General features: G+C 51.3%; 1 protein-coding gene and 1 long non-coding RNA gene across 2 annotated transcripts in view; one reads left to right on the top strand and one right to left on the bottom strand.

Moving 5' to 3' along the window:
- Positions 1-15,679: 15,679 nt before the first annotated feature.
- Positions 15,680-27,671, top strand: part of LOC140393047 (interferon-induced protein with tetratricopeptide repeats 5-like) — a 29,509-nt gene continuing 17,517 nt past the window's right edge. The window contains exon 1 of the mRNA XM_072478999.1: positions 15,680-15,804. Within this exon, the coding sequence (XP_072335100.1) occupies positions 15,800-15,804 (5 nt within the window). The 5' untranslated portion in view covers positions 15,680-15,799. The remainder of the gene's footprint in view (positions 15,805-27,671) is intronic.
- The window catches only part of LOC140393048 (uncharacterized), a 49,200-nt gene continuing 47,050 nt past the window's right edge, over positions 25,522-27,671 (bottom strand). The window contains exon 3 of the long non-coding RNA XR_011935478.1: positions 25,522-26,614. This is a non-coding gene — a long non-coding RNA (uncharacterized lncRNA). The remainder of the gene's footprint in view (positions 26,615-27,671) is intronic.

Below are 27,671 nucleotides of genomic sequence, written 5' to 3' on the forward strand. Positions count from 1 at the left end.
GGGGCTCGTCGTTCATGAGCGACGAATTGTGTCAGTACCTGCTCAGTAAAGGCATCGCCTTGAGCAGGACTACCATTTATAACCACCTGGGAAACGGGCAGGTGGAGAGGGAGAACGTGATGGTCTGGAAGACCGTCCAACTGACCCTACGGTCCAGGAATCTCTTTGCACGGCCACAAACCAGACTCCTCATGACCGCTTGTTTATTTTCCCTTGGGGGAATACCTCAGGGGCCTCGCTCCCACCCTGGCTGATGACACCGGGTCTAGTTCTCCTCCAGAAACACGTTCGGACCCATAAGACCGATCTCCTGGTAGAGAGGGTCCAGCTCCTGCACTCAAACCCGCATTACTCATATGTTGAGCAGCCCGATGGTCGACAGGATACCGTCTCCCCCTGAGACCTTGTGCCCGCAGGCTCCACCACCACCACGTCCACAGTACCTCCCGCGGTGTACCCCGCTCTTTCTCCCATGCCCTGCACCCCTGCGCCCATTTGGCTCCCGCGCTCCCTTCCACCCTGCACACCAGTCCGCAGGAATGAAGCTCAGGAAGAGCCGCTCCGGGAGTCCACCCCGGGTGCTGCACCAGACCCACTTCCCCAGCCCCCTGAAGCGGCTGCAACACCAGTGCTTTAGCGGTCGCAGCGTACGATCTGGGCGCCGGACCGGCTGAACTTGTGACCCATCACCCCACCGGACTTTATTTTTTTACAAGGGGTGAATGTGGTGAATGTAAATACAGTTAATTCACCAGTTATGTTCTCTATTTGTAAATACAGTTAATTCACCAGTTATGTTCTATGTTATTAACCCTGTGAGTTTTATCTGTGGGCCATTGTATGGCTTCACCGACAGGGGGAGATGTTGGAGGATGTTGGAGCATGTACGGGCTCAGCCCATGGCTCCGCCCCTTTGAAGGAGTATAAGAGTAGCTGGCCTGTGGGACTGTCCTCGGTATGTACCAGTCGCAGGCAGGCAAAGTTGAGAGTTAATTAAAGCCACTGTTTTACTCCGACGCGAATCCTTGAGTGAATTGATGGTCGCATCACTGCACTTGTAAATTCCATTCCATTGTCTGAGGCAAGTACGTCTGGTGCACCGTGGGTGAAGAAACATTGGTGTAACTTCTCATATACGGCATATGAAGTTGTTGAGTTCATTTCAAATACCTCCACCCATTTCGAATGGACATCCACTCTCAAAAAGTATATAATGTCCATAAACGGATCAAGATAGTCTGCCTGGTCATTTCCGCAGCTCCGCATCGCCGGCAACCTTGGTGCTAACTGGAAGATTTTCAAGCAGAAGTTCCAGCTGTATCTTGAAGCCATCGACCTGGAAACCGCCAGGAAGATCGCTCTCTTCCTCTGTACAGCCGGGGACCACGCTTTCCACATCTTCAACTCCCTCAACTTTGCTAAAGGCCAGGACAAGACAAAGTTTAAAACAGTCTTGCTGAGGTTTGACAGCCACTGTGACATCGAAGTCAACGAGAGCTTTGAACGTTATGTGTTCCAGCAGAGGCTTCAGGGTAAGGATGAACCTTTTCAGTCCTTCTTAACCCATCTCCATTTCCTCGCGCAGTCCTGCAACTACGGCTCCGCTTCTGACTCCATGATCCGCGACCAGATCGTTTTCGGGGTCCACTCCGATCCCCTTCGCCAGCAGCTCCTTAAAGTTAAGCAGCTCATCCTTACCATCGAAACCTGCGTCCTCCACGAGCACGCTAACAACCGGTACTCCCATATCAAGGCAGCAGAGATGGCGTGGCAAGGCCCCCATGATGGGGAGCGGGTGCAGGCCGTAAAACAGCTCCAGGGCCTGAGTCTGGATCAGGGCGGCCATTTCGCGCACTTTTCCCGGGCTCCTGCGCATGCGCGCCACGACCAAGGGGACAGCGAGGCCGACGACTGAACTGCGCAGGTGTGCACATCGTTCGACCGCACCGTGCATGCACGGGGGCGCACGGAGCGTCCTGACGTCGGCGCCATGACTTGCAACAACCGTGGCCCCGCCCATTTAAAGCGGCAATGTCCCGCGAAATCTCGACGCTGTCTCCAGTGTGACAAGCTTTGCCACTACGCAGCCCTGTGCAGATCTGCTCAACTGCCCACCACACAACGATCCCAGCCACAGCGCAAGAACGTCCAGTCAGTGCAGCAACCCGTTGCAGACTCCGACTCCGACATGGTTCCAGATTCCGACACCGAGGGCCTCACATCCCCATTCCGGGTGGGCATCATCACCAAGCATACGATGCTTTCAGCAAAGAAGGTGAAACAACTCCCAGTGATGAGCATTGATCCGGACGACGAGTGGTGTGCCACCTTTACGGTCAACAAGGCTCGCATACGCTTCAGGCTGGACACCGGCGCTTCAGCGAACCTCATTTCAAAGTCTGACCTTGACACCATCCACGTCAAGCCAAGCCTTCTTCCACCGGCCTGCCAGCTCCTCGACAACGATGGCAATGCCATTGCTGCCAGTGGCTCATGCCAGCTTGCGGTATCCCATCGTTCTGCGTTTTGAAATTGTAGGAACCAACAGAGCTTCCTTGCTCGGTGCTCGGGTTGCAAAATCCTGAATCTTGTGCAGGGGGGTTCACACCATGTCGTCCGCAGAGGCAACGGCCTCGCCAGATGTCAACTTCCAAGCCCAATTAGATGACATCATAGCACAATACCACAGCGTCTTCGAAGGTATGGGTACACTACCTTACCGATACAAGGTACTGCTGAAGCCGGATGCCACACCTGTGGTTCATGCACCGCGTCGGGTGCCGGCACCCCTTAAGGACCACCTCAAGCAGCAACTGCATGACCTCCAAGACCAAGGCGTCATTTCTAAGGTCACTGAACCCATGGACTGGGTTAGCTCTATGGTCTGTTTCAAAAAACCGTCAGGGAACTTCGCATTTGTATCGGCCCCAAAGATTTGAACCGTAACATCATGAGGGAACACTACCCTATACATAAGCGAAGAGCTCACCAGGGAAATGGCTCACGCCAAGTTTTTCACGAAGCTGGATAAGGGGTTTTGGCAAATATAGCTGGACGTGTCCAGTCGAAAGTTGTGTACATTTAACACCCCGTTCGGTTGCTACTGTTACAACCGGATGCCCTTTGGCATCATTTCCGCCTCGGAGGTGTTCCACCCGCATAATGGAGCAAATGATGGAGGGCATCGAGGGGGTGCGAGTGTACGTCGATGATATTATTATCTGGTCCACAACTCCTGAGGAGCACATCGATCGCCTCAAGCGAGTGTTCCACAGGATCCACGAGCATGGCCTCCGAATCAATGGAGCCAAATGCTCGTTCGGTCAAGCCGAAATAAAGTTCCTTGGCGACCATATTTTGCAGTTCGGTGTGCAGCCAGACGCAGATAAGGTGACGGCGATCAACGCCATGAAGACCCCGGAGGACAAGAAGGCGGTCCTCCACTTCCTAGGGATGATCAATTTCCTTGGGATGTTAATCCCCAACCTTGCATCACACACCACAGCTCTCCGCAATCTTGTCAAAAAAACTACGGACTTCCAGTGGCTCCCCGCTCATGAGCAAGAGTGGCAGGAGCTCAGGGCGAAACTCACCAAGGCCCCGGTACTGGTGATTTTCGTCTCCGCTAAGGAGGCGAAGATCTCCCCCGACGTGAGCCAGGCTGGCATTGGGGCAGTACTCCTCCAGCAAGACGAATCCTCCTCCTGGACCCCAGTCGCATATGCCTCAAGAGCCATGACACCTATTGAGCAACGATACGCTCAGATTGAAAAAGAATGCCTGGGCCTCCTCACAGGGATTGACAAATTCCATGATTACGTGTACGGACTCCCCAAATTCACGGTCGAGACAGACCACAGGCCATTGGTTCACATCAACCAAAAATACCTCAATGATATGATGCCATGGCTAGAACGTATCCTCCTCAAATCCGCCGCTACGATTTCGACCTGGTCTACACCCCAGGCAAAGAGCTCATTGTGGCCGATGCACTCTCTAGATCCATCACCACGCCATGTGAGCAGTCAGACTTTGTCTGTCAGATAGACGCTCAGGTCAAGTTTTGTGCATTCAACTTTCCGGCCACTGATCAAAGGGTCGTGCAAGGTCGTCAGGAGACAGCCAGAGATCCTTTACTCCAGCGGGTATTTTGACATCTCACGGATGGTTGGCAAAAGGGGCAGTGTCCCCAGTTTAATAATATTAAGGATGATCTAGCGGTAGTGGACGGCATATTAATGAAGCTAGACAGGATAGTAATCCCACAGAGCATTCGAGAGCTGGTCCTCGGCAAAATCCACGAGGGTCACCTGGGGGTCGAAAAGTGTCGCCGTCGAGCCCGAGAGGCAGTATATTGGCCAGGCATCAGTCAGGATATCGCCAACATGGTCCTCAATTGCGCAACGTGTCAAAGATTCCAGCCGGCTCAGCCCAAAGAGACTCTACAGCCGCATGAACTGGTGTGCTCCCCATGGTCCAAAGTTGGTATTGACCCCTTTCATGCAAAGGGCCGAGACTATGTCCTCCTCGTGGACTACTTTTCCAACTACCCCGAGATGGTCAGACTGACTGCCCTCACATCAGCAACTGTCATCAAGGCATGCAAAGAGACTTTTTCCCATCATGGCATTCCACGTACAGTGATGACTGATAATGGCCCTTGTTTCTTCAGCCAGGAGTGGACGGATTTTGCCCGGCGGTACAATTTTACGCACGTCACGTCAAGCCCCCACTACCCCCAGTCGAATGGGAAGGCTGAAAAGGGGGTCCACATTGTTAAAAGACTGTTGTGCAAAACTCCTGACACGGGTTCGGATTTTAATCTGCCGCTTTTAGCCTACAGGGCGACTCCTCTGTCCGCTGGCCTGTCCCCAGCACAGCTGCTAATGAACCGCACACTGCGGATGACAGTGCCGGATATCCACATCCTGGACCTTGACAATTTTCTGGTCCTGCAGAGGATGCAACAGTCTCAGGCTCAATGTAAGTCAGCGTATGACGCCCACGCCACAGATCTCCCTGCTCTGGCTCCTGCTGACCGAGTTGGTGTTCAGCTACCTGACGGTGGCTGGACTGCCATGGCTGTGGTGGTTAAGCAAGTGGCCCTGAGATCATTCCTCGTTCACATGCACGATGGCTCCTTTCTTTGGCGTAATAGGCGGGCACTGCGGCCACTTCCACGCCCGCCACTTGAACGCGATGTCCCACCTCGCATGCTGGTTCCTCAGGACGCGCCCTTCCACGAGGCCACCGATCTGCCAGTTCTTTTACCGACCTCTACATTGGAGGCAGTTCCGCCTGTTCAAGTGCAGGGAGCCCCTGACCCACCCTTGAGGCGGTCAACCAGAATTCGTCGCCCGCCACGAGACTGAATTTGTAGACTGAATGTTGCATTACCTGATCCGTTTACACATCTGTACATATTGTTTCTTCCTAATTTGTTATCTGCACTAGACACCTTCCCATGTGAATACGTTAACATACTTTGTATATAGTCAGGCTCCTGTACACACACACACTCTATTTATTGGCCTACACACATTTATTTAAATAAGTAAAAAAAAAGGGGGGGATGTCATAATATACACACAGGTATATGATGGTGCACAGACAGGCAGTAATTGAGACACAGGATGACCAGTGAACACACAGAACACAGCAGCCAATCACCAGACAGGAAACGGCCACTATAAAGCCAGAGGGCACTAGTTTTCCCGCTCTCTTGGGATCCAGTCTCTGAGACAGTCAGAGCCCATGAGCAGCAACTAGAACATACACCATGTGGTAGTAAGATAGTCTGGTCAGGTTAGCCTCAGGTCTCCAGTCAAGTCAGCATAGTATCAACCCACAGTTAAAGTATGTGTGATAGTTAAGAGTTCAATAAAAGCGAGTTGCATTTCTTCAAGTGTTGGAAGCCTGTCTCTCTCCCTGCTGCAGTAAACGCAGTCCTCGCAGACCCGGCATACCCAACACATCAACGGGTAGGACCCAATCACTGCCTGACACCAAGCAGAATATGGCCATTGGCCAATTCATTGGACACCAGCCAACCAATCGAATTGAATCTCTCCGATCACTCAGATGCCAGGTCTGAGTTCTGCTGGTCAAAAGCTAAACCTCCACTAGTACACTGTACTATTTTGAAACATTTGAGTTCCTCACGTCGTCTGTTCGACTTAAAGGTATCTGTCCATTAAATAACCATCGATCAAAATGATAACCACAAAGTAAAATAAATTAAAAGGGAATCAACAGCAAGAATCCTTACAAGATGTTTATCCTTTGATAACAATGTGTCTATTAATCCAGTACTTAATTTGCTGCGCTATCTCAGGTAAGGAGTCATAGAATCTTAGAATTTAAAGTGCAGAAGGAGGCCATTCAGCCCATTGAGTCCAGATAATTTGAAAATACATCTCAGGCTGAGAATGACAAAGTCCTGGAAGTGCGCAGGCAAACAGCAAGAAATAGACGACCACCTGGTCATCTACTTACTGACTGTTATTACAATGTAATTATGATACCTGAACTTGTATATCGATGTAAATGACTTTGTTAATATCCTAGTTATTCGTTACGTTGGATGGCCAAAAAAACAGCAGGAACAAGAGAGGGGGGAGCCAAATGGCCCCCTCAGACTTGGAGGCTTCTTTGGAGTCGGCAGGAGACAAAATGTCGGCAGCATGTTCCTCCTCCGCCCCCCCTCCCCAGGTGACTGCATGGCCATCAGTTGAGGGCATCGGCCACATTGTGGTGGCTGAATTGAAAAAACACCATCGGGACTGTAATGTTCTCTGTATGCATGGATGGCAAGGTCTTTGTTGTTGAAGTGATCAGAGAACATACTGCTTTGTAAATGAACAAAACTGTTTATTAACTAACTAAAACACTAAAGAGTTTCTATGATGTCTACTAAGATTACAGTTGGATTGACGGCTAAATACAAACTATGATTATCTATTATTAATCACGATAGACTCAGGAGCTGCTCGATATGCAACTGCACTCTGTGCCTGCTGTCCAGGATCTGTCCCTCACAGATGGGTGGCTCCAGTGACCTACTCCTGTCGCCACACCACCTGTGGTCGGAAGCTAGAATGCGTCTTGTCTCACCATCTGGCCGTCTTCCAGTAACGTTCTCCTGTCATCACGCCACCTGTGGTCGGAAGCTAGAATGCGTCCTGCCTCACCATGTGGCAGTCTTCCAGTAAAGTTCTCGTGCTGTCACGCCGCCTCTGGTCGGATTTTAGTGTGGTGTTGGGTGTTCTGAGGTACAGATGAACCAACCCGGTTGTATTTGGTACAACGCTGTTTTATTTCAACTTGTTATTTACAGATCTGTCCTGGTACTCAGCACGTGGTGACTCTCTGAGTGTGTTGTTAATCAGGTCCTGTCCTTGTCCTGGTCTCCAGATCTACTGACCACCAGATGTCGTGTTTCTTCTCTTATACTGTCTCTGTCCTTGTCTGTGATTGGCTGTCGTGTTATGTGTGCTGATTTGTCTGTTGGTCTGTCTATCATGATGTGTGTGTTTGAATATCACGACAGTTGGAATACTAATCTATACATAAAGGCACTAATGTTTACATACGGTTGGGTTATTATATTACATACATAGATGATAGTTCACATGTCATCACAGGGACCTGACCGGAGAAATAAAAAGATCAGTGGATGAGTCCCTAACTCAAATCTTGAGCAATTTGGAGGGGATGGATGGAGGTGACACGGTCCAGAATATGAAGTTGGCCTTCACCGACCACAGTGAGCGGATCACAGTGCTGGACGTGAATCAATTTCTAAAGAATAAATTAATTGACGTTGAGAACAGGTCTCGAAGGCAAAACATCCACTGTACGGGCCTGCCGGAGGGAACGAAGGGCAACACTCCCACAGAATTCATGCTTTTTAAAATGGTGGACGGGAAGTTCCTTAATTCCACCGCTCCACACACCCCGGGAGCTGGATCGGGCTCATCGTACGCTGCAGAAGTGCGGAAGAATCCCCTCAAGCGATGATCTTGAGGTTCCATAACTTCAAAGTAAAAACTCAGATCCTGTGATGGGCCAAGGGACACCACAACGTTAAATGGCTGGCGGGGCGGGGGAATAAAGGGGCATCTCAGCTATAGCTAGAGATGGGTCTAGAGAAGGGAAGTCATAAGCTTGGGTATGCTGCAGCTCCGACTCACAATTACTCAACGAGGTGGAGCGTAGACTTAAGGGTTAGAAAGTTTAGATTTTATATAAATTGGATGTGTTTGTTGGAGATTGTGGGGTTCAGGATGGGTGGGGGGAGGGAGGAGGGCATAGTTAGTAGTCTGACATTGTCCACAAATTTGTACTTGTCCAGCCTTAATACTGGTACAGACCGCTGTCCTGGTGGGATCCCCTCGCCATGGCGTTACAAATTTTCTTGCCTGCTGAACTACAGGTATAATGGCTGACCATGGTGGGGGAGAGGTGGTAAAGGTTCTCCTCTCTGTCTTATAACCTGGAATATGAGGGCATTGAATGGACCAGTGAAGCGGGCAAGGATTTTTTGCACACTTGAAGGGTCTGGACCTGTGTGTTTTGTTCTGACAGAAGACTCACTTACGGGTGAAGAACCAGACGAGGCTTTTGACTCAGGCTTTAATGGTAGGGCCAGAGGCCCTCATGAGACCTGTCACATTCTCAGGCTATAAATTAAACATCAGTAAAAGTAAGAGTTTCCCAGTGAACTAGTAGGCAGGATCCAAACTGTTAAGATGAATGTGCGACTTAGATTTTGTTCTTATTTCAAAGTATCCCCATTTTTCTTTCCCCAAAGCATTTTTTATTACGGTCAACAAATTAGGATCAGCATTTGTCTGGCCAGATAAACGTCCCAGATTCTGCAGTGCTCAGCTTCAGAGAGACAGAGAATCGGGAGGCTTGGCTCTCCTGAACCTCCTGTTTTATTACTGGGCTGCCAACACGCAGAAAATCCTACAATGGCTGTCTGACCCAAATCAAACTGTAGTAGGTTAGAGGCACAGTCTTGTGCCACAGCCTCCTCCCTACATGCCATAATTACCACCCCGCTGCCCTTCTCTCCAGTAGGTCTTTCCTTGAACCCTGTGCTGACTTTATCCCTCAGAATTCGGAAGCAGTTTCAGCAGCACTTCAATCTTCTCAAAGTATCCTAACTTTCCCCGGCATGTGACAACGACCTCTTCGTGCCTTCGGGCTTGGATCCATTGTTCAGGTCCTGGAGAACGGGAGGTCTGGTGCACTTTGGGGATTTATTTCTGGATGGTAGCTTTGCCAGACTAGAAAAACTTTCAGACAGTTACAACCTTTCCTGTTTTTTTCAAATTCAGGGCAGCCAGATTCTCTGTTCCTGAGATTAAGTGTTGGCACCAGGGCAAGATTCGTGGACTTCCACAACAGCAAAACTGGTGATGCACGTGGACTGATTCAGCAACTGTGGACAGGTTAGCACTGGAGCCACGTGAAACGCAATCGATTCGAATGAGAAACAGTGCGGGATTCGCTGGGTTTGTGACTGACGCTTGGGAGGCTGACAAGATGCAGCCGCATTAGACATTACACTCCTCACAAACACTCATCCGAGCCAACAAGATGGCACTGGTACGCACCCATCCCACTGATGGGTCAGTTGGGGCCAGAGGGCACCTGGGGGGGTGCCCTGGGGGGATAACCATACGAGCTGTGGTCCTCAGTTTACAGTGGACAGTCAGCGTTGTGCACAGCTGCACGGCTGCCTTGCAGGCCGCGGCAATGGTGCTCCGTGCAACCCCACAGCCCACCTCCTAGCCACCTCCCGTTACTCCCCTCGGCCCTGGCAGCAGCTTCCCCTGGCCAACGGCACAACTGTCAGTAAGCTATGGCGATGTTGGACACTTTCTGTACCCCCTCTCTCTCCCTCAGCAGCGACGGCGTCGTTTTCACGATTTGTAAAAGCACAAGTGAACCTCGCCATCGGGAATTCGCCCCAGTGGAGCCTGAGAATCGCAGATGTCCTGGAGAATACCGGGTCAGGACTGTTAATGATATGCCAAAGGCGTTTACTGTACGTGTGTTCTGGAACACATTGACACGCCTGCCAAGCACCGGAGAATTGCGATTTGGCGTCAAACTGGCGCCCGCCAAGACTTTGGCGTCAAAACTAAATCTCCATCCAATCCTGTTTCCCAATTCCAGCACCAGCCGACGGAGGATCCCACCCAGGATTTCTCATGTACGTTTTTTCATCCTTCCCCCGCCCCGCCCCCCCCTTCTACCCTGCTGGAAAAGGTAGTGGCCTTGGCACAGCAGGGGAGAGGGTCAATTTCAAATCCGTACAGCCTTTGTATCTTGCCCATTTAAATAGAGTACATGAGAATGGGTGGAGAAACTAGTCTCTGTGCTTACTGAGGAGAGAAACCCTCCACAGGGTGAATTCCACTTCATCCTGTGCCAGACTCAGTTTAGTTCAGTTCAAAGCGCTACATAGAACGCATTGGGCAAAGGCAAGGATGAGTGTATTCTTTCAAGACATGGAGAACATGTGTGACCGCTGTTCACTTACACCGGCTAACCGGCATGCGTTTTGGTCTTGTCCTGAGCTAACTGGATTCTGGGCCTCATTTTTTGATACAGTATCCAAGATTTTGTTGATATCCTTAAAACCGTGGCCGCTGGTTACAATATTTGGGGTTCCGGACTCCCGGGACTGGAGTCATTTCTGTTTCAGCACGCCGGCAGGATGCTCCGTTTCGCCGGCTGGTCAATGGGGGTTCCCATTGCTGGGCAGCCCCACACCGTCGGGAAACCCCCAGGCTGCCGGCAAAAGGGAGCATCCCGCCGGCGGAGAATCCAGTCCCCCCGTCTTTCTACTGGTGAGTCAGGTAGATGTTCTTGCCTTCGCCTCCTTAACAGCCATTGCTCAACTGGAGATCCCCCTCTTCACCCAAGGCATCAGCCTGGATCGAAGACTTGATATCAGTCTTACATCTGGAGAAAGTCAAGTCTCCCATCAGAGGCTCGGTGTGGAGGTTCTCCCAGAGATGGCAGCCATTAATTTCTTTCTACAAGGACCTGGACTCATTAGAAGGCGAGGGGGAGGAGGGCTTGGGTAGAGAGGGATAGTTTAGTATTTGGTTGTTTGTGAAAGTTTTGCTGTGTGTATATTTTTGGCTGTATGTATATAATTGTTTATATTTGATAGCTCAATAAAATGTTTTATTTAAATTAGTTACGTTGGACTAAAGGGGGAGGGATATATATGTGCGTTACTGTAATTAAGTGCAATGTTTCTTTGAGATCTGAGTCACATGACTTCTGTGACATCATTGGCGACTTTGCAGGCTTTTAAGGAGCCCAGTGCCAAACCTTTTATAATAAGGACCTATTCAATAAACTTCTGTTTATCTTGCATCAATTCCACATACTTCTGAAAACCTATTTCAATTATACTATTAGTCTAAAGATACACCACATTTGTTCCTTCTTATGCAACCCTGAAGCTGTTCTGTATCTGTATCTCTTTCTCCAATTGTCCCAGTGTCAAGTCAGTTGAGATCCTTTAGCACTTCTGTAAAATTCTGGGCGTGCTGGTGTCGACTCTGCTTGTCCTAAGCTCTGGATCTGTTTCTGCTCCAGTAGTTTGCTATGTAGACTGTGATCTGTGCTCACTGCTGCCCAGGCTGCATCTGAACTTGCAACTGCCACACCACGATGCTCCGAATTCTCAGGTGAGTCTTCACTCAATTTTCTTATTTTCTTTTTCCAAGGATGTGTCGTCTGGCAACTCTTCAGACTTTACTTGGAGGTTTTCTTGGCCTTGCTCATTGTCTGCTGCCGTCATTTTTTGTCTTCTGTTCAGGGTCTAAATTTTTTAGGATTTGCTGTTGCCCTGAGAAAGTTACGAAAGACTGGTTGTTAAATTACATTTTTGTTTCTTTCCAGGTCTCTGCGCAGTTCAGTAATTCTCCACAAAGTTGTCCTCTTTCCCTGCAGATCACAGTTACCTAATCATGTGACATTGCATCATAGGTACATTCGCAGTCACATCAGTGTTAGGTGATACTGATGTTCACACTTTACAGGTTTGGGAGTGGGTGGGATATTAAAGTCATCAAAACTACAGCACATTAGGAAGCCATTGCCAATTTGTCAAGTGACCCTGAAGCTATTGGTGAGAAAACTAATCACTGAGTTGCAGCAGAGAGTGTGCAATGCGATATATAACCTTTCCAAGCACACGGAGCCAGATTGCAGAGAGAATGGAGCAGACTACCTCAAGCTTGAGAGAAATGGAACTGGATGATGGCTGCACAGTGACCTGGTCCAGGATTCCAGGAGGCAGAGATCGACAAAATGCTGGATGCCATTGAGGAGAGGAGGAAAACTCCTGGGGCGGAGTCTCAAGCCCACCATTCTCAACAATGCCTGGGATGAGGTGGCAGAGGCTGTCAGTGCTGCCAGACTCACCAGGAGGACAGGCACGCAATGCTGAAAGATGAACAACCTCCTTCGGGCAGCTCGGATGAACCACCACCTTTGGACCACCATGCCTGTCCCTCACCCCTCACACTAGCCCCCAATCCCAAGAGACCAACACCACCCACCCCTGTCTTAATCTTCCCTACAGCTCACCCTCCACTAAATCCCAACACATGTATTCCCCTCTTTGGCCAGGAGCCTTGCACACACCTGCCACCAGCTACAGCCCCCCCTCCAGACCCTCCCTATAAAACCTGCCTCTCCGCATCTCACTATGTCCTTTCTGTGTGCCCAAAGATAAGGAGCCCAGCAATTGCTGGGAGCACTGGAAGATGGAAAGGGCATTCCCGATATTCGGGTCCACAGCCCCTCAGAAGAAAGGGCCCTGCAATTTGCAGAGGAGGTCATGGAGAGGTAGTGCCTGCGATGCGTTTGGCATGCACCAAACAAGTGAGAGCCCAATGCAACGCAGTTTTCCATAGATCAAGCGGATCACCCCATTCCCACGGATTCCTTCCCAGGATCTCACCCCATGTCTTTTGTCTTACAGGATCACTATCAGCCGGGGCCGGGCTGTCCGGGGTCACTGCCCCCCATCTAGACCCTCAGAACACTCCAGGGAAGACACTGACATCACGCCACTGCTTTCATCTGCACCATCCACCATTGCAGGGGCTATCACCTCGGTTAGTAATGTTAATGATCAGGCTCTTGGGTCACGCTCTGGTGAGCAGCACACACCTGCTGCAGCACATGAGGTGAAGGCATGGACCCGCGAGGGAACGGACAGTCAGAGGGCTGCCCAATCCCAGGAAACAGCGGTCGCTTTTGGAGATGCAAAAACACAACTAGAATACATAGGAGGGGTGTCAGCCTTGTGTGACAGCATCCCCAGTGAGTGAACCCTAACCAGTCAGAACCTCCCGCAACACACCACCGGCCCCAACATATTTGGGCCCATGAGAAGGATTTTCCAGCACACATGCAGGGATCACCCGGGCGGACAGTGGTATGTTATCTTAAAGACAGGAGTCAGATTTTTCAGACAATGAGGAGCAGCAGAGCATCTCACAGCGAGTCGTCATCATCCTCCTCTGTCCCGTGGACAAGACCTACTGATACTGCCAACCCAGGACCAACACTCTGTGGTGATGCTGGTATGAACCTCGGAGGGGGGACGGGGGCTGCTGTGGTAATGGGAAGGAGTAGAAGGAAATGGGGGAGATAGAATGAAGGGCTGATAATGAGGGAAGGGGTGGAAGTACTGAGGAGAGGGAATGGATAGAAGGACTGAGGGAGAGGAGAGGGGTAGAAGGACTGAAGGAGAGGGAAGGGGTGAAAGGACAGAAGGAGCGGGAAGGGGTGAAAGGACTGAAGGGGTGGGAAGGGTGGAAGGACTGAGGGAGAGGGAAGGGCTGGAAGGACTGAAGGAGAGGGAGGGGTGGAAGGACTGAGGGAGATTGGAGGGGGGAAAGGACTGAGGGGGAGGGAAGGGGTGGAAGGACTGAGGTAGAGGGAAGGGCTGGAAGGACTGAAGGAGAGGGAGGGCTGGAAGGACTGAGGGAGAGAAAAGGGGTGGAAGGACTGAGGGAGAGTGGAGGGGTGAAAGGACTGAGGGGGAGGGAAGGGGCGGAAGGACTGAGGGAGAGGGAAGGGCTGGAAGGACTGAAGGAGAGGGGAGGGCTGGAAGGACTGAGGGAAAGAAGAGGGGTGGAAGGACTGAGGGAGAGTGGAGGGGTGGGAGGACTGAGGGGGAGGGAAGGGGAGGAAGGACTGAGGGGGAGGGAAAGGGTGGAAGGACTGAGGGGGAGGGAAGCGGAGGAAGGACTGAGGGAGAGGGAAGGGGTGGAAGGACTGAGGGGGAGGGAAGGGGTGAAAGGACTGAGGCAGAGGGAGGGGTGGAAGGACTGAGGGGGAGGGAAGGGGTGAAAGGAATGAGGGAGAGGGGAGGGGTGGAAGGACTGTAGGAGTGGGAAGGGGTGGAAGGACTGAGGGAGAGGGGAGGGTGGAAGGACTGAGGGGTAGGGAAGGGGTCAAAGGACTGAGGGGGAGGGAAGGACTGAAGGAGAGGGGACGGGTGGAAGGACTGAAGGAGAGGGAAGGGGTGAAAGGACTGAGGGGGAGGGAAGGGGTGACAGAACTGAGGGGGAGGGAAGGGGTGGAAGGACTGAGGGAGAGGGAAGGGGTGGAAGGACTGAGTGGGAGGGAAGGGGAGGAAGGACTGAGGGGGAGGGAAAGGGTGGAAGGACTGAGGGGGGGGAAGGGGTGACAGAGCTGAGGGGGAGGGAAGGGGTGGAAGGACTGAGGGAGAGGGAAGGGGTGGAAGGACTGAGTGGGAGGGAAGGGCAGGAAGGACTGAGGGGGAGGGAAAGGGTGGAAGGACTGAGGGGGAGGGAAGGGGAGGAAGGACTGAGAGCGGAGGAAGGGGTGGATGGACTGAGGGGGAGGGAAGGGGTGGAAGGACTGAGGGGGAGGGAAGGGGTGGAAGGACTGAGGGGGAGGAAAGGGGTGGAAGGACTGAGGGGGAGGGAAGGGGTGGAAGGACTGAGGGGAGGATAGGGGAGGAAGGACTGAGGGAGAGCGGAGGGGTGAAAGGACTGAGGGTGATGATACTGCCGGGGTGTGAGGGTGTCGGGATGGATGGGCTGAGTGGGTTTCCACATGACGTGAAGCTCTCAGAGCATTTGCAGTAACTGTGAACAGCCAACAGTCTCAACAGCCAGGAGCCTGTACTTTGCAGCTGGCGGTGGGTTTAAATTAATTTATGCAGCAATGGGGGTCTCAGTCAGGACACCCTGATCCCGAAAGGGACACATTGGGCTGGATTCCCCGATTATGGGGCTATGTCCCCACGCAGGCGTGGGAACGGTGGCATTTTACTCCGGAACAAATGGCACAAAACGGCGACCGATGCCCAGTTTTGCCGACCGCAAATCAGTGGGAAATCACAATGGTGGGACTAGAAGGTTCCGCTACAGGCCAACGGCGGGCCGTCTCCCGCCCTCCTCGGTGTGTTTCTATAAACTGCCCTTTTCTTTTTAACTGGCTCCGTGGAGAGCTGTGTCGAACAAAATTGGCATCAAACTTTCATGAAAGTAAACAATGCTTTTCCAGTTTCCATTTCCTCTGTGGTAAAAAATTAGGTTTCGATTTCAGTCATTCGTTTAGTTCTGTTTAGAGATCAGGAAATGATCTCATACATTCATCACAGGACCTTAAAATGAGCTGAGAAACAAAACACACCAAACATTCTTCTCGATAAACTCACCATAACGAGCAGGGTTGCAGCTGAAACTGGAATTCAACCGAATTCCACCCGATCAACATTATGAGGTAAAGTTCATCGGAATTGCTTTGGTATTGAAACTGGGGCGTCATTCTCCGACCCCCCGCCGGGTCGGAGAATGGCGGTTGGCCGCCGTGAACCCTGCCCCCGCCCCCGCCGAAGTCTCCGGTACCGGAGATTGGGCGGGGGCGGGAATCGGGCCGCGCCGGTTGGCGGGACCCCCCACGCTCAATTCTCCGGGCCGGATGGGCCGAAGTCCCGCCCAGAAATTGCCTGTCCCGCCGGCGTAAATCAAAGCTGGTATTTACCGGCGGGACCGGGCGGCGTGGGCGGGGTCCTGGGGGGGGCGTGGGGCGATCTGACCCCGGGGGGTGCCCTCACGGTGGCCTGGCCCGCGATCGGGGACCACCCCAGAGTCTAGTGAATTTTGATAAATTATCACTAGTGCGTTTACAATTTCCCTAGCCATGTCGCAAAACATGAGGTAATATGTTGATGTTTTCAAATTTTTATTGGGTAATATTTAAAATTAACTTCCAATCGGGCTTGGTTAAACATAGAAATTTTAATAATCGCATCCAGCAAACCTCTCAAGTTACATGTAGACTTTCAAGCAGGGAAGTTCTACAAGGGGTTTACTGATGTAAAATGGTGATGTTCAGCATTTGCACAAGAGTAAACTAAAGTAATCAGAACTACAACGCAAAGTGAGAGCACAGCCTCAACTGGGATAGACAGGAGTGAATGTAATGTGGAATGTAGCAAAGGAGTTGCAGATTAAAGTGCATAAGAGAAGGAAAAGTACTTTCTGAAATTGAGATTGAGGGCACGATTTAATGGAAGAGTTTCAAAGTGTGGTAGGGAGCGGGAACGAGCTACCCGATACTCTGCCTGGCGAGGCCATCGCCGGTGCCAAACGTTAATTGGACCACTTAACGAGGCCCCACAGGCTTCATACTGCGAATGATGGTCCCACCAGCTGATTTGCCAAAAACCGTGCCTGCCAGCTCCCCGCTAACAAAGGGGAGCAACACTTAAACCAATCTGGCAGAGCAAATCCCACTGAACTCGCAGCCACTCCACCAAGGAAACCAGCCCCCTGATTCGGGGCTGCTGACCTGGCCAGATTGTTGGACGCATTCGAGATCAGATGGGATGTCCTGTTCCCCCGAGAGTTGGAGGGTCAGCCACAGGGCAGCCAGTGCTGCCTGGGAGGAAGTGGCAGCGGCCGTCAGCTCGGGGGAGGTGTCATCAGGAGGACCAGCACCCAGTGCTGTCAGAAGATCAACTACCTCCATTGGGCCGCACGGGTGAGTTGACACCGGTCCCCTGTCGCTATCCCCTCCTGCCCCCGCCCAGCACTGTACCATGCCCTGGCCCAGATATGCCCAGCACTGCTGTCCACGCCAGTCACACCCCTCCCTTGCTCCCCACTCCCCATACTCCCATTCCCCCCATCCTTAACTGCCCCATTCCCCCCATTCCCCCCCCCCAAAACCATCCACTCCCGTTATGATTGAGACGTGCCATCTCTCTGTCCCCGCAGGAGAAGTTTGCCCACAATGGACAGGAGAGGGCCCAGACGGACGGCAGGGTGCTGGACATCAGAGTGCTCATACTCTGTGAGGAACAGGCCTTGCAGGTCTCAGGGGTGGCCAAGGACAGATCTGTCACTGACGTAGAGGATGGCGTACGGCACAGGGGTGACGTTCCACCGGGCCCCACCTTGATGACCAGTCACACGTGACTATACAGAATGACCCATCCCTCCCGCTGACCTTTCTCCCGCAGGATCTCCATCCGACAGTGCCGGCCTATCTGGGTTGGTCCACCCTCCTGCCTCCCATGCGAATACCTTGGAGGGGAACTCCAAGGAGACGACCGTATTTACGGCACAGCTGTCATCCCCACCGTCCACCAGTGCAGAGACGCACACCTCAGTGGAGGACAGTAATGGACAGGCTTCTGGGGCACATTCTGGTGAGCACCTCACAGTTGCTGATGTACCTCAGATAGAGGCCAGAAAACCCAGGCGACACAGCGGTCAGAGGTCTGCTGGATCTCAGGACCCAGCTGGGTCTCAGTCAGATGCTGCACCTCTGGAACAGCTTTCCCAGGAGCTGATGCATTGATAGGTTGCGGCCATGATAGCCATCGGGATGTGGTCGGCAGCAGGCTACCTCCAGCTCTGATGTGCATCCTGGGGACACACCGAGGTGCAGCGGTAGAGCACGGAAGGCGAAGCAGGTGATGGGTGTGAGCGAGCACTCAGCGGACAGGCAGGAGTCAGACTATGGCATAGATTGAGGAGCACTCAGCACTCAACAGGTTATCATCACCCACCCTGCCCTCGACAGTAAACCCGCTGACAGTGCGGACAGAGCCCCATCACCCTGCAGTGATGTTTTATTTAAATAATATTTTTATTAAGGCAGTTATATAAACAACAAACAAGGGCAAGAACAAACATGAACATCATAATAAATAACTGATCAATACCCAATCCCCCCTGCCTTTACCCCCTCCCATCCTGCCACCCCCAATTTAACCCTTTTATCCCCCGCCCCCTCTGCTGACACCTCAATCCCCCTTGAAGTCGAAGAACGGCTTCACCTCTGGGCAAACCCATCGACAGACCCTCTCAAGACAAACTTAATCTTTTCAAACCTGAGGAACTCCTCCAGGTCGCTCTCCCACACCCTCAATTTTGATGACTCCGGGTCCCTCCACCCAAGCAAAATCAGCCTCCGGGCTATCAGGGAGGCTAAGGCCAGGACATTGGCCTCTCTCACCCCCTAGACTCCCGGATCTTCAGAGCCCCCCAGATATCACGACCTCTGGGCTCGGGACCATCTTCACCCTCAGCACTCAGACCTTGCGTTGGGGAACGCATGCCAGAACGCCTTCAGTTTCGGACATGCCCAGAACATGTGAATATGGTTTCCGGGTCTTCCCGTGCATCGCCCTCACTTATCCTCTACCCACTCAAAAAGCCTATTCATTCTGGCCACCGTCAAGCGCGTCCTGTGAAGTACTTTGAACTGGATAAGGCTGAGTCTCGCACACGACGAGGAAGCATTTACCCTCCTCAGGGCTTCCTCCCACACCTCAGACTCCTCCCACCCGCCGCCCAAATTGCTCCTCCCATTTCTGTTTGATTTCTCCTATCAGGGCTCCCTCCCAGTCCATTAGCTCCTTATAAATCTGAGACACCCTACCCTCATCCACTCCCTCCCTCGATAGCACCCTAATCTGTAATCCAAAGGATGGCAAACCGGAAAGGACGGCATCTGTTTCCTCACAAAGTCCTGAACCTGTAAGTACGCAAGCCCATTCCCACTGGGCAGTTCATATTCCTCCTTCAGGTCCTCTAAACTCGCAAAGCTGCCCCCGACAAACAGGTCCTGAACTGCTCAATTCCTGCCTGCCGCCACCCCTGAAACCTTGAGCCCAGCCCTCCCGGTGTAAATCTGTGATTGGCACAAACTGGTGCCCACACCGAGGCACCTTCCAACCTCAGATACTGCCGCCACTGCCCCCACCACTGGGCTCGTTGAGTACTTGGCCAGCGAGACCGGCAGAGGCACCATCAACAGTGCCCCTAAGCTCATTCCCCTATAAGAGGCCGTCTCCATCCGCCCCCACGCCAACCCCTCCCCCACTACCCACTTCCTAACCAGATTAGCTGCCCAGAAAAAATTCATTATATTTGGCAAGGCCAGCCTGCTCCAAACTCCTTCCCCCTCACCCAACCCCTCCCCTCCTCCGCTTGCCCACACTCCAACAACACCTATTTTGTTTAGAAAATATTTTATTGAAGCATTTGTAATTTTCACAATTTATAGTTTAACATTCCTAAAATACCCGTGTGGGCCGACACACGCAAAATAATACAAAAAAATAACTTCCCCGACTGCTCCCGCTAAATTTTCTAATTATCCATGTACTGTATTCCCTGCCCTTGTCTTACACTACCATGTCTCCCATTTTCTCCCCCCCCCTTTTCCCCTCCCCCCTTACTGCTGACGTTCAATATTCCTTGAAGAAAATCGATGAACGGCTGCCTCCTCTGGCCGTATCCCTGAATTGACCGGCTCAAGGTGAACTTGGGGTGGGATTCTCCGCGAACCGGCGGGGCGGGCGACTCCGGCACCGAGGAGTGGCGTGAACAACTCCAGCGTCGGGCCGCCCCAAAGGTGCGGAATCCTTCGCACCTTCAGGGGACAGGCCGGCAGCGGAGTGTTTGGCGCCGCGCCAGTCGGCGCAGAAGGGCTTGGCACCACGCCAACCGGCGCCGAAAGGCCTCCGCCGGCCGGCGCGAGTTGGCGCATGTGCGGGAGCACCAGCGTGTGCTTGCCTCATCCCAGCGCAAGCGCAGGGGGTTCTTCTCCACACCGGCCATGGCGGAGGTTGACAGCGGCCGGTGCGGAGGGAAAGAGTGCCCCCACGGGCACAGGCCCGCCCGGGGATCAGTGGGCCCCGATTGCAGGCCAGGCCACTGCGGGGGCACCCCCCAGGGCCAGATCCCCCGCGCCCCTCCGAGTACTCTGCAGGCCACCCATGGAGCCAGTTCCCGCCGGTAAGGACCTGTTGTGATTTACGCCGGCGAGACCGGCCGTAAACGGGCGGCCACTCGGCCCATCGCGGGCTGGAGAATCGCCGGGGCAGCCGCTGCCAGCAGCTGCCGACCGGCGCGCCGCGATTCCCACCCCGGGCGCCGGAGAATTCGGCAGCCGGCGGGGGGGGGGGGGGTCGGAGAATCCCGCCCCTGATCTTTTCCAGCCTGAGAAACGCTGCCATATCACTGACCCACACACCTGACTTTGGGGGCTCCACATCTCTCCATCCCAGCAAGATCCGTCTTCGGACCACCGGGGAGGCGAAGGCCAGAACATCGGCCTCCCTCCCCACCTTGGCCCCCGGATCCTCCGAAACTCTGAATATTGCCTACTCTGGACTCGGAGTTACCCTCCCCTCCAGGTCCTCTGGCGTATCGTCAGCGAATCCCTGCCAGAATCCCCTCAACTCAGGACATGCCCAGAACATATGCACATGGTTCGCCGGACTGCCCCCACAGGGTCCGCACCTATCCTCCACTTCCTCAAAAAATCTGCTCATCCAAGCTACTGCCATGTGGGCCCTATGGACCATCTTAAACTGTATCAAACTAAGCCTGGCACACGACAAGGATGAATTAACTCTCTTCAAAGACTTTCCCCACATTCTGATATCCAGCTCTCCTCCCAGCTCCTCTTCCCAATTCCTCTTCACCGCCCTGATTGGGGTGCCCTCCCACTCCAACATCTCCTTATATATCTCCGAGACCCTCCCCTCCCCAACACCTGTCTTCTTAAAAAAATATTTTTATTAGGGTATTTGGTTTTTATAATAATAACAATAACAGCGACAAAAACATGGTACAATAAGCATTTCCACCCTCCCCCATCCCAATCTTCACACCCCCCAACAATAAAACAACAGTCTAGCCCTCCTCCACTTTTGGAATTCTGCTTCTGCTGACATTTTAATATTCCCCGAGAAAGTCGTCGAACGGCTGCCACCTCCGGGGGAACCCTACCATTCACCCTCTTAAGGCGAACTTTATTTTCTTGAGACTGAGAAACCCAGCCATGTCACTAACCCAGATCTCTACACTCGGGGGCTTCGTGTCCCTCCACGTTAATAAGATCCGTCTCCGGGCTACCAGGGAGGCAAAGGCCAAGACGTCGGCCTCTTTCGCCCCCTGAACTCCCGTATCTTCCAACACTCCAAAGATCGACACCTCCGGACTCGGCACCACCTGTGTTTTGAGTACCATGGACATTGCCTTGGCGAAACCCTGCCAAAACCCTCTTCGGGCATGCCCAAAACATGTGGACGTGATTTGCTGGGCTTCCTGCGCACCTCGCACACCCGTCTACTCCCAAAAAAACCTTGCTCATCCGGGCCACCGTCATGTGTGCCCAGTGGAATACCTTAAACTGTATCAGACTGAGCCTGGCACATGATGAGGATGTGTTAACCCTGCTTAACATAAGAAACATAAGAACTAGGAACAGGAGTAGGCCATCTGGCCCCTCGAGCCTGCTCCGCCATTTAATGAGATCATGGCTGATCTTTGTGCACTCAGCTCCACTCTCCGGCCCATACACCATAGCCCCGAATCCCTTTATTCTTTAGAAAGGCATCTATTTTTTTCTTAAAAACGTTTAAAGAAGGAGCCTCAACTGCTTCACTGGGCAAGGAATTCCAGAGATTCACAACCCTTTGGGTGAAGAAGTCCTACACTCCGTCCTAAATCTACCTCCCCTTATTTTGAGGCTATGCCCCCTAGTTCTGTTTTCCCAGACCAGTGGAAACAACCTGCCCGCATCTATCCTATCTATTCCCTTCATAATTTTATATGTCTCAATAAGATCCCCCCCGCATCCTTCTAAACTCCAATGAGTACAGTCCCAGTATACTCAACCTCTCGTCATAATCTAATCCCCTCAACTCTGGGATCAACCTAGTGAATCTCCTCTGTACTCCCTCCAGTGCCAATATGTCCTTTCTCAGGTAAGGAGACCAAAACTGAACACAATACTCCAGATGCGGCCTCACCAACACTCTATACAATTGCAGCATAACCTCACTAGTCTTGAACTCCATCCCTCTAGCAATGAATGACAAAACTCGATTAGCCTTCTTAATCACCTGTTGCACCTGCACACCAACCTTTTGCGACTCGTGCACCAGCACACCCAGGTCCCTCTGCACAGCAGCATGTTTTAACATCTTACCGTTTAAATAATAATCCATTCTGCTGTTATTCCTCCCAAAATGGTAGCCTCACACTTGGCAACATTGAATTCCATCTGCCAGACCCTAGCCCATTCACCTAACCTATCCAATTCCTTCTGCAGACTTCCAGTATCCTCTGCACTTTTTGCTGGACCACTCATCTTAGTGTCGTCTGCAAACTTTGACACATTGCACTTGATCCCCAACTCCAAATCGTCTATGTAAATTGTGAACAACTGCGGGCCCAACACTGATCCTTGAGGGACCCCGCTAGTTACAGGTTGCCAACCAGAGAAACACCGATTTAGCCCCACTCTCTGCTTTCTGTTAGTTAACCAATCCTCTACCCATGCTACCACTTTACCCTCAATGCCATGCATCTTTAGTTTATGCAGCAACCTTTTGTGTGGCACCTTGTCAAAAGCTTTCTGGAAATCCAGATATACCACATAATTGGCTCCCCGTTATCTACTGCACTGGTAATGTCCTCAAACAATTCTACCAAATTAGTCAGACACGACCTACCCTTTGTGAACCCATGCTGTGTCTGCCCAATGGGACAATTCCCCTCCAGGTGCCCCGCTATTTCCTTCTTAATGATAGATTCCAGCATTTTCCCTACAACCGGCCTATAATTACCCGCTTTCTGCCGACCTCCTTTTTTAAACAATGGTGTCACATTTGCTACTTTCCAATCCTCTGGGACCACCCCAGAGTCTCGAGAATTTTGATAAATTATCACTAGTGCGTTTACGATTTCCCTAGCCATCTCTTTTAACACTCTGGGATGCATCCCATCAGGGCCAGGAGACTTGTCTACCTTTAGCCCCGTTAGCTTGCCCAATACTGCCTCCTTAGTGATTACAATCATCTCAAGGTCCTCACCTATCATATCTTTATTTCCATCAGTCACTGGCATGTTATTTGTGTCCTCCACTGTGAAGACTGACCCAAAAAACCTGTTCAGCTCCTCAGCCATTTCCCGTCTCCTATTATTAAATCTCCCTTCTCATCTTCCAAAGGACCAATATTTACCTGAGCCACTCTTTTTTGTCTTATATATTTGTAGAAGCTTTTACTATCGGCTTTTATATTCTGAGCCAGTTTACTTTCATGGTCTACCTTACTCTTCTTTATGGCTTTTTTAGTAGCTTTCTGTTGTCCCCTAAAGACTTCCCAGTCCTCTAGTCTCCCACTAATTTTTGCCACTTTGTATGTTTTTTCCTTCAATTTGATACTCTTCCTCACCTCCTCAGATATCCTCCTCAAGGCTGCCTTTACCAACCTGGTTAAACCAATCGACATGCAGATTAAAATCTCCCATGATAACCGCTGTACCATTTCTACATGCATCCGTTATTTCTTTGCTTATTGCCTGCTCTACCATCCTGTTACTATATGGTGGCCTATAGACTACTCCTATCAGTGACTTTTACGCCTTACTATTCCTGATTTCCACCCAAATTGATTCAATCTTGTCCTCCATAGCACCAATATCATCCCTTACTATTGCCCGGATGCCATCCTTAAACAACAAAGCTACACCACCGCCCTTACCGTCCATTCTATCCTTTCGTATAGTCTGATACCCTTGGGTATTTAACTCCCAGTCGTGACCATCTTTTAACCATGTTTCAGTAATGGCCACTAAATCATAGTCATTGCGCCATCAACTCATTTACCTTATTCCGTATACTACGAGCATTCAGGTAAAGTACACTTCTGCTGTTTTTTATGTCTTTGTTATGAATCCTAACACCTCGATCAATAACTTTTCGCAAATTATTTTTCCTCTTACCCTTTCTCCTAATTTTCCTTGTCTTTGAATCTCTACATAATAACCTGTCACGTAACCTGCTGCCTTGATCTCCATTAACTATTATACTGTCCATAGCTTTACACTTCCCTTCCCCCCAACTTGCTAGTTTAAAGTCCTTGTGACCAACCTATTTATCCTATTCGCTAGAACACTGGTCCCAGAATGGTTCAGGGTAAGACTGTCCCAACGGTACAGGTCCCTCCTGCCCCAGTACTGATGCCAATGCCCCATGAAATGGAATCCCTCTTTCCCGCACCACTCCTTTAGCCACGTGTTAACTTCCCTAATTTTCTCAACCCTATGCCAATTGGCACGTGGCTCGGGTAGTAATCCAAAGATTATAACCCTGGAGGACCTGTTCTTTAATTTAGTCCCTAGTGTTTGATAATCCCCAAACAGGTCCTCTTTCCTAGTCTTACCTATGTTGTTAGTCCCAACGTGGACCACAACAACTGGATCCTCCCCCTCCCTCTCCAAAATCCTTTCAAGCCGATCAGAGATGTCCCTCACCCTGGCACCAGGCAGGCAACATACCATGCGGGACTCACGATCTGGCTTACAAAGGATGCCATCAATCCCCCTAATTATAGAATCCCCTACAACTACCACTTGTCTTTTTGCTCCCCCCTCTTGAATGGCTTCCTGTACCACGGTGCAGTGGTCAGTCAACACATCCTCCCTCTTGACTGGACCTCCCAACCCCCTCACGTTCCACGTGACTATCCGAACTGGTCTCTCATCCCCCCTTATCCATCATCATCATACCACCGGACCCTGTCCCATGAGCCTGACCCGCCCCTGTCCATTATTAATATCGAACCCCCTCCCCCACTCACAGAATACCCCCCGCACTTCCCCTCGAAAATATCTCACCCAGTAGCGATCCTCTCCCTCCCTTGCTCGCCCCGTAGGCCCATCGAAACCTGTTAACCAGGCTCCAATGTCCGCAGCCCCCCCCTTTCACCTCACCTCCATTCACTAGTTGATTTTAGTTAGCTAGCGCGGGTGCCTGCACCCCCCCCCCCACCCCCACCCACCACCAAGGCATAACGTCTCCCCCCCACCCAGTCCCAGAAGAAAAAGAAAAACAATCTAACCCATATAATTCAATAAAATAACATTTAACTGTTGAAACAACAAAAAAAGGAACAAAAATGCCAATCAAACCAAACAAAAACTTAAACTCTATAACAATGTGAAGTCAAGTAAGTTACAATACAGGTCAATGAAACGAAAGTTATAACATTTATACATTTCCCAGCTCCCCAATCAGAGCCCATGATCTCTCTTCCAGCTCCACTCCTCACTTCTGTCCCAAGCCTTCTGCCTTCATGAACGCCTCAGCTGCCTCCACCGTTTCAAAATAAAAATCTTTGATGTTGTGCGTCACCCTCAGCTTTGCCGGGTATACCATACCAAATCGCAGTCCCTTGTTGTACAGTGTCACCTTCACTTTGCCGAACGTCGCTTGTCTCTTCGCCACCTCCACCGTCAAGTCCTGGTAAGTCCGATTCTAGCAGCAGCCCACTGCACATCCCACTTCTGCTTCGCCCAGCTTAACACCTTCTCCTTCACGTGGTATTTATGGAAACAGATAATTACTGTCCTTGGCGGCTCATTTACTTTGTGTTTCAGCCTTAAAGACCGATGAGCTAGGTCCAGTTCAGTTTATACCGGGAGGTGTCTTCACCCTCCCCCATCAACTCCGCAACATCTTCGCGAAGTACTCTGTTGGCCTCGAGCCCTCTGCCCCTTCGGGCAAGCCCACAATCCTCAGATTGTGCTGCCTCGAGTGGCTCTCCAAGTCCTCGAGCTTTACTCGGAGCCCTCTGTTGACCTCCACCACCCTCCGCAGCTCATCCCTCATCGAGATGAGCCGGTCGCTGTGCTGCGACACGGCCTCCTCCACTTCCTTCATTTTTTCACCTTGTTCTCTCACCTCGGCCGGTGCCTTTGCCACATCCACCCTCACCGGGGCGGTTGCCTCCTCCACCAATGATCTCAGTGCAACCGTCATCTCCTTCCTCAACGCCTCCATGTGCATCGCAAACTGCTTCTCCAGCTTCACAGACATCACCTCGGTCACCTTGTCCACCGTAAGAAGTGCAGCCCCACTGTACGGTCCGGCATCCGCCATCTTGTGAGCGCTTTTACTGGTCCTCTCATTTGATGGCAAACCCGTGTTTCCTCCCTTCTTCACAGCTGTTTTTGCCATCTTTTCATGACTTATTATTCTTTCTCTTCTTTCTTCAGTCCTAAAATAAATAAATAAATAAAAAATATATCATTTTATTTTCAAAAATCAAAAATCCAAAAAAAATGTCTTCCTCCAGGACTGGGCTTCAAACTCCTCAAACATCCATTTTCAGCAGGAGCCACCCAATGTGCTCTGCTCCCTCTCTACATTCGGCCCTTACCTCGTGTCGAGCTCTGCCCCCGCCGCTCACTTCGGGCGTGATGCCCCCACCGCTCACTTCGGCCACCAGACACACCCGCGGGGCTCCTCACCGACTCCAAACCAGCCCGACCCGGCGCCCGACCCTCAGGCCCCAAAGGCCAATGAAATGTGATTTTTTTTAAAAAGGGGAAATCCCGGAAAAAGACCGGGATATGTCCAATTTACCCAACAGCATGTCTTTCGGGACTTGTGGGAGGAAACTGGAGCACCCGGAGGAAACCCACGCAGACACGGGGAGAACTTGCAGACTCCGCACAGACAGTGACCCAAGTCGGGAATCAAACCTGGGACCCTGGAGCTCTGAACCAACTGTGCGAATCACTGTGCTACCATGTATTATTTACATACAGATGATAATACAGATGACAATCTACTTATCATCACACATCCCAATTCAGAAGCTCTAAAATCTCCACCAACTCAATGTCTGACAAACTGTTTTCCCACTCTAAAGGGGAGTCAACCAATCAGAGCCCAATGTTGGTCTGTATTGCTTGCTATTTTTATTCATTCATGGGATGTGGGCGTCGCCAGCTGGGACAGCATTTATTGCCCATCCCTGAGGGCAGTTAAGAATCAATCACATTACTGTCGATCTGGAGTCACATGTAGGCCAGACCAGGTAAGGACGAACAACTTCCTTCCCTAAAGGACATTAGTAAACCAGATGGAGTTTTAAAACAATCGACAATGGTTAGAATAATCTTTTTATTCCAACTTTTTATTGAATTCAAATTCCACATTGTTTGACCAGACACGCTATGTCAATGTCCATTCCGAGTCACCACACGTAACTGAATGCAACCATTTACCATTGCCAAGAGAAAAACCATGCTCCGCACACAGGGTTTACG

Source organism: Scyliorhinus torazame, chromosome 16, assembly GCF_047496885.1.
Source record: "Scyliorhinus torazame isolate Kashiwa2021f chromosome 16, sScyTor2.1, whole genome shotgun sequence".
In the NCBI taxonomy this organism is placed as follows: Eukaryota; Metazoa; Chordata; class Chondrichthyes; order Carcharhiniformes; family Scyliorhinidae; genus Scyliorhinus; species Scyliorhinus torazame.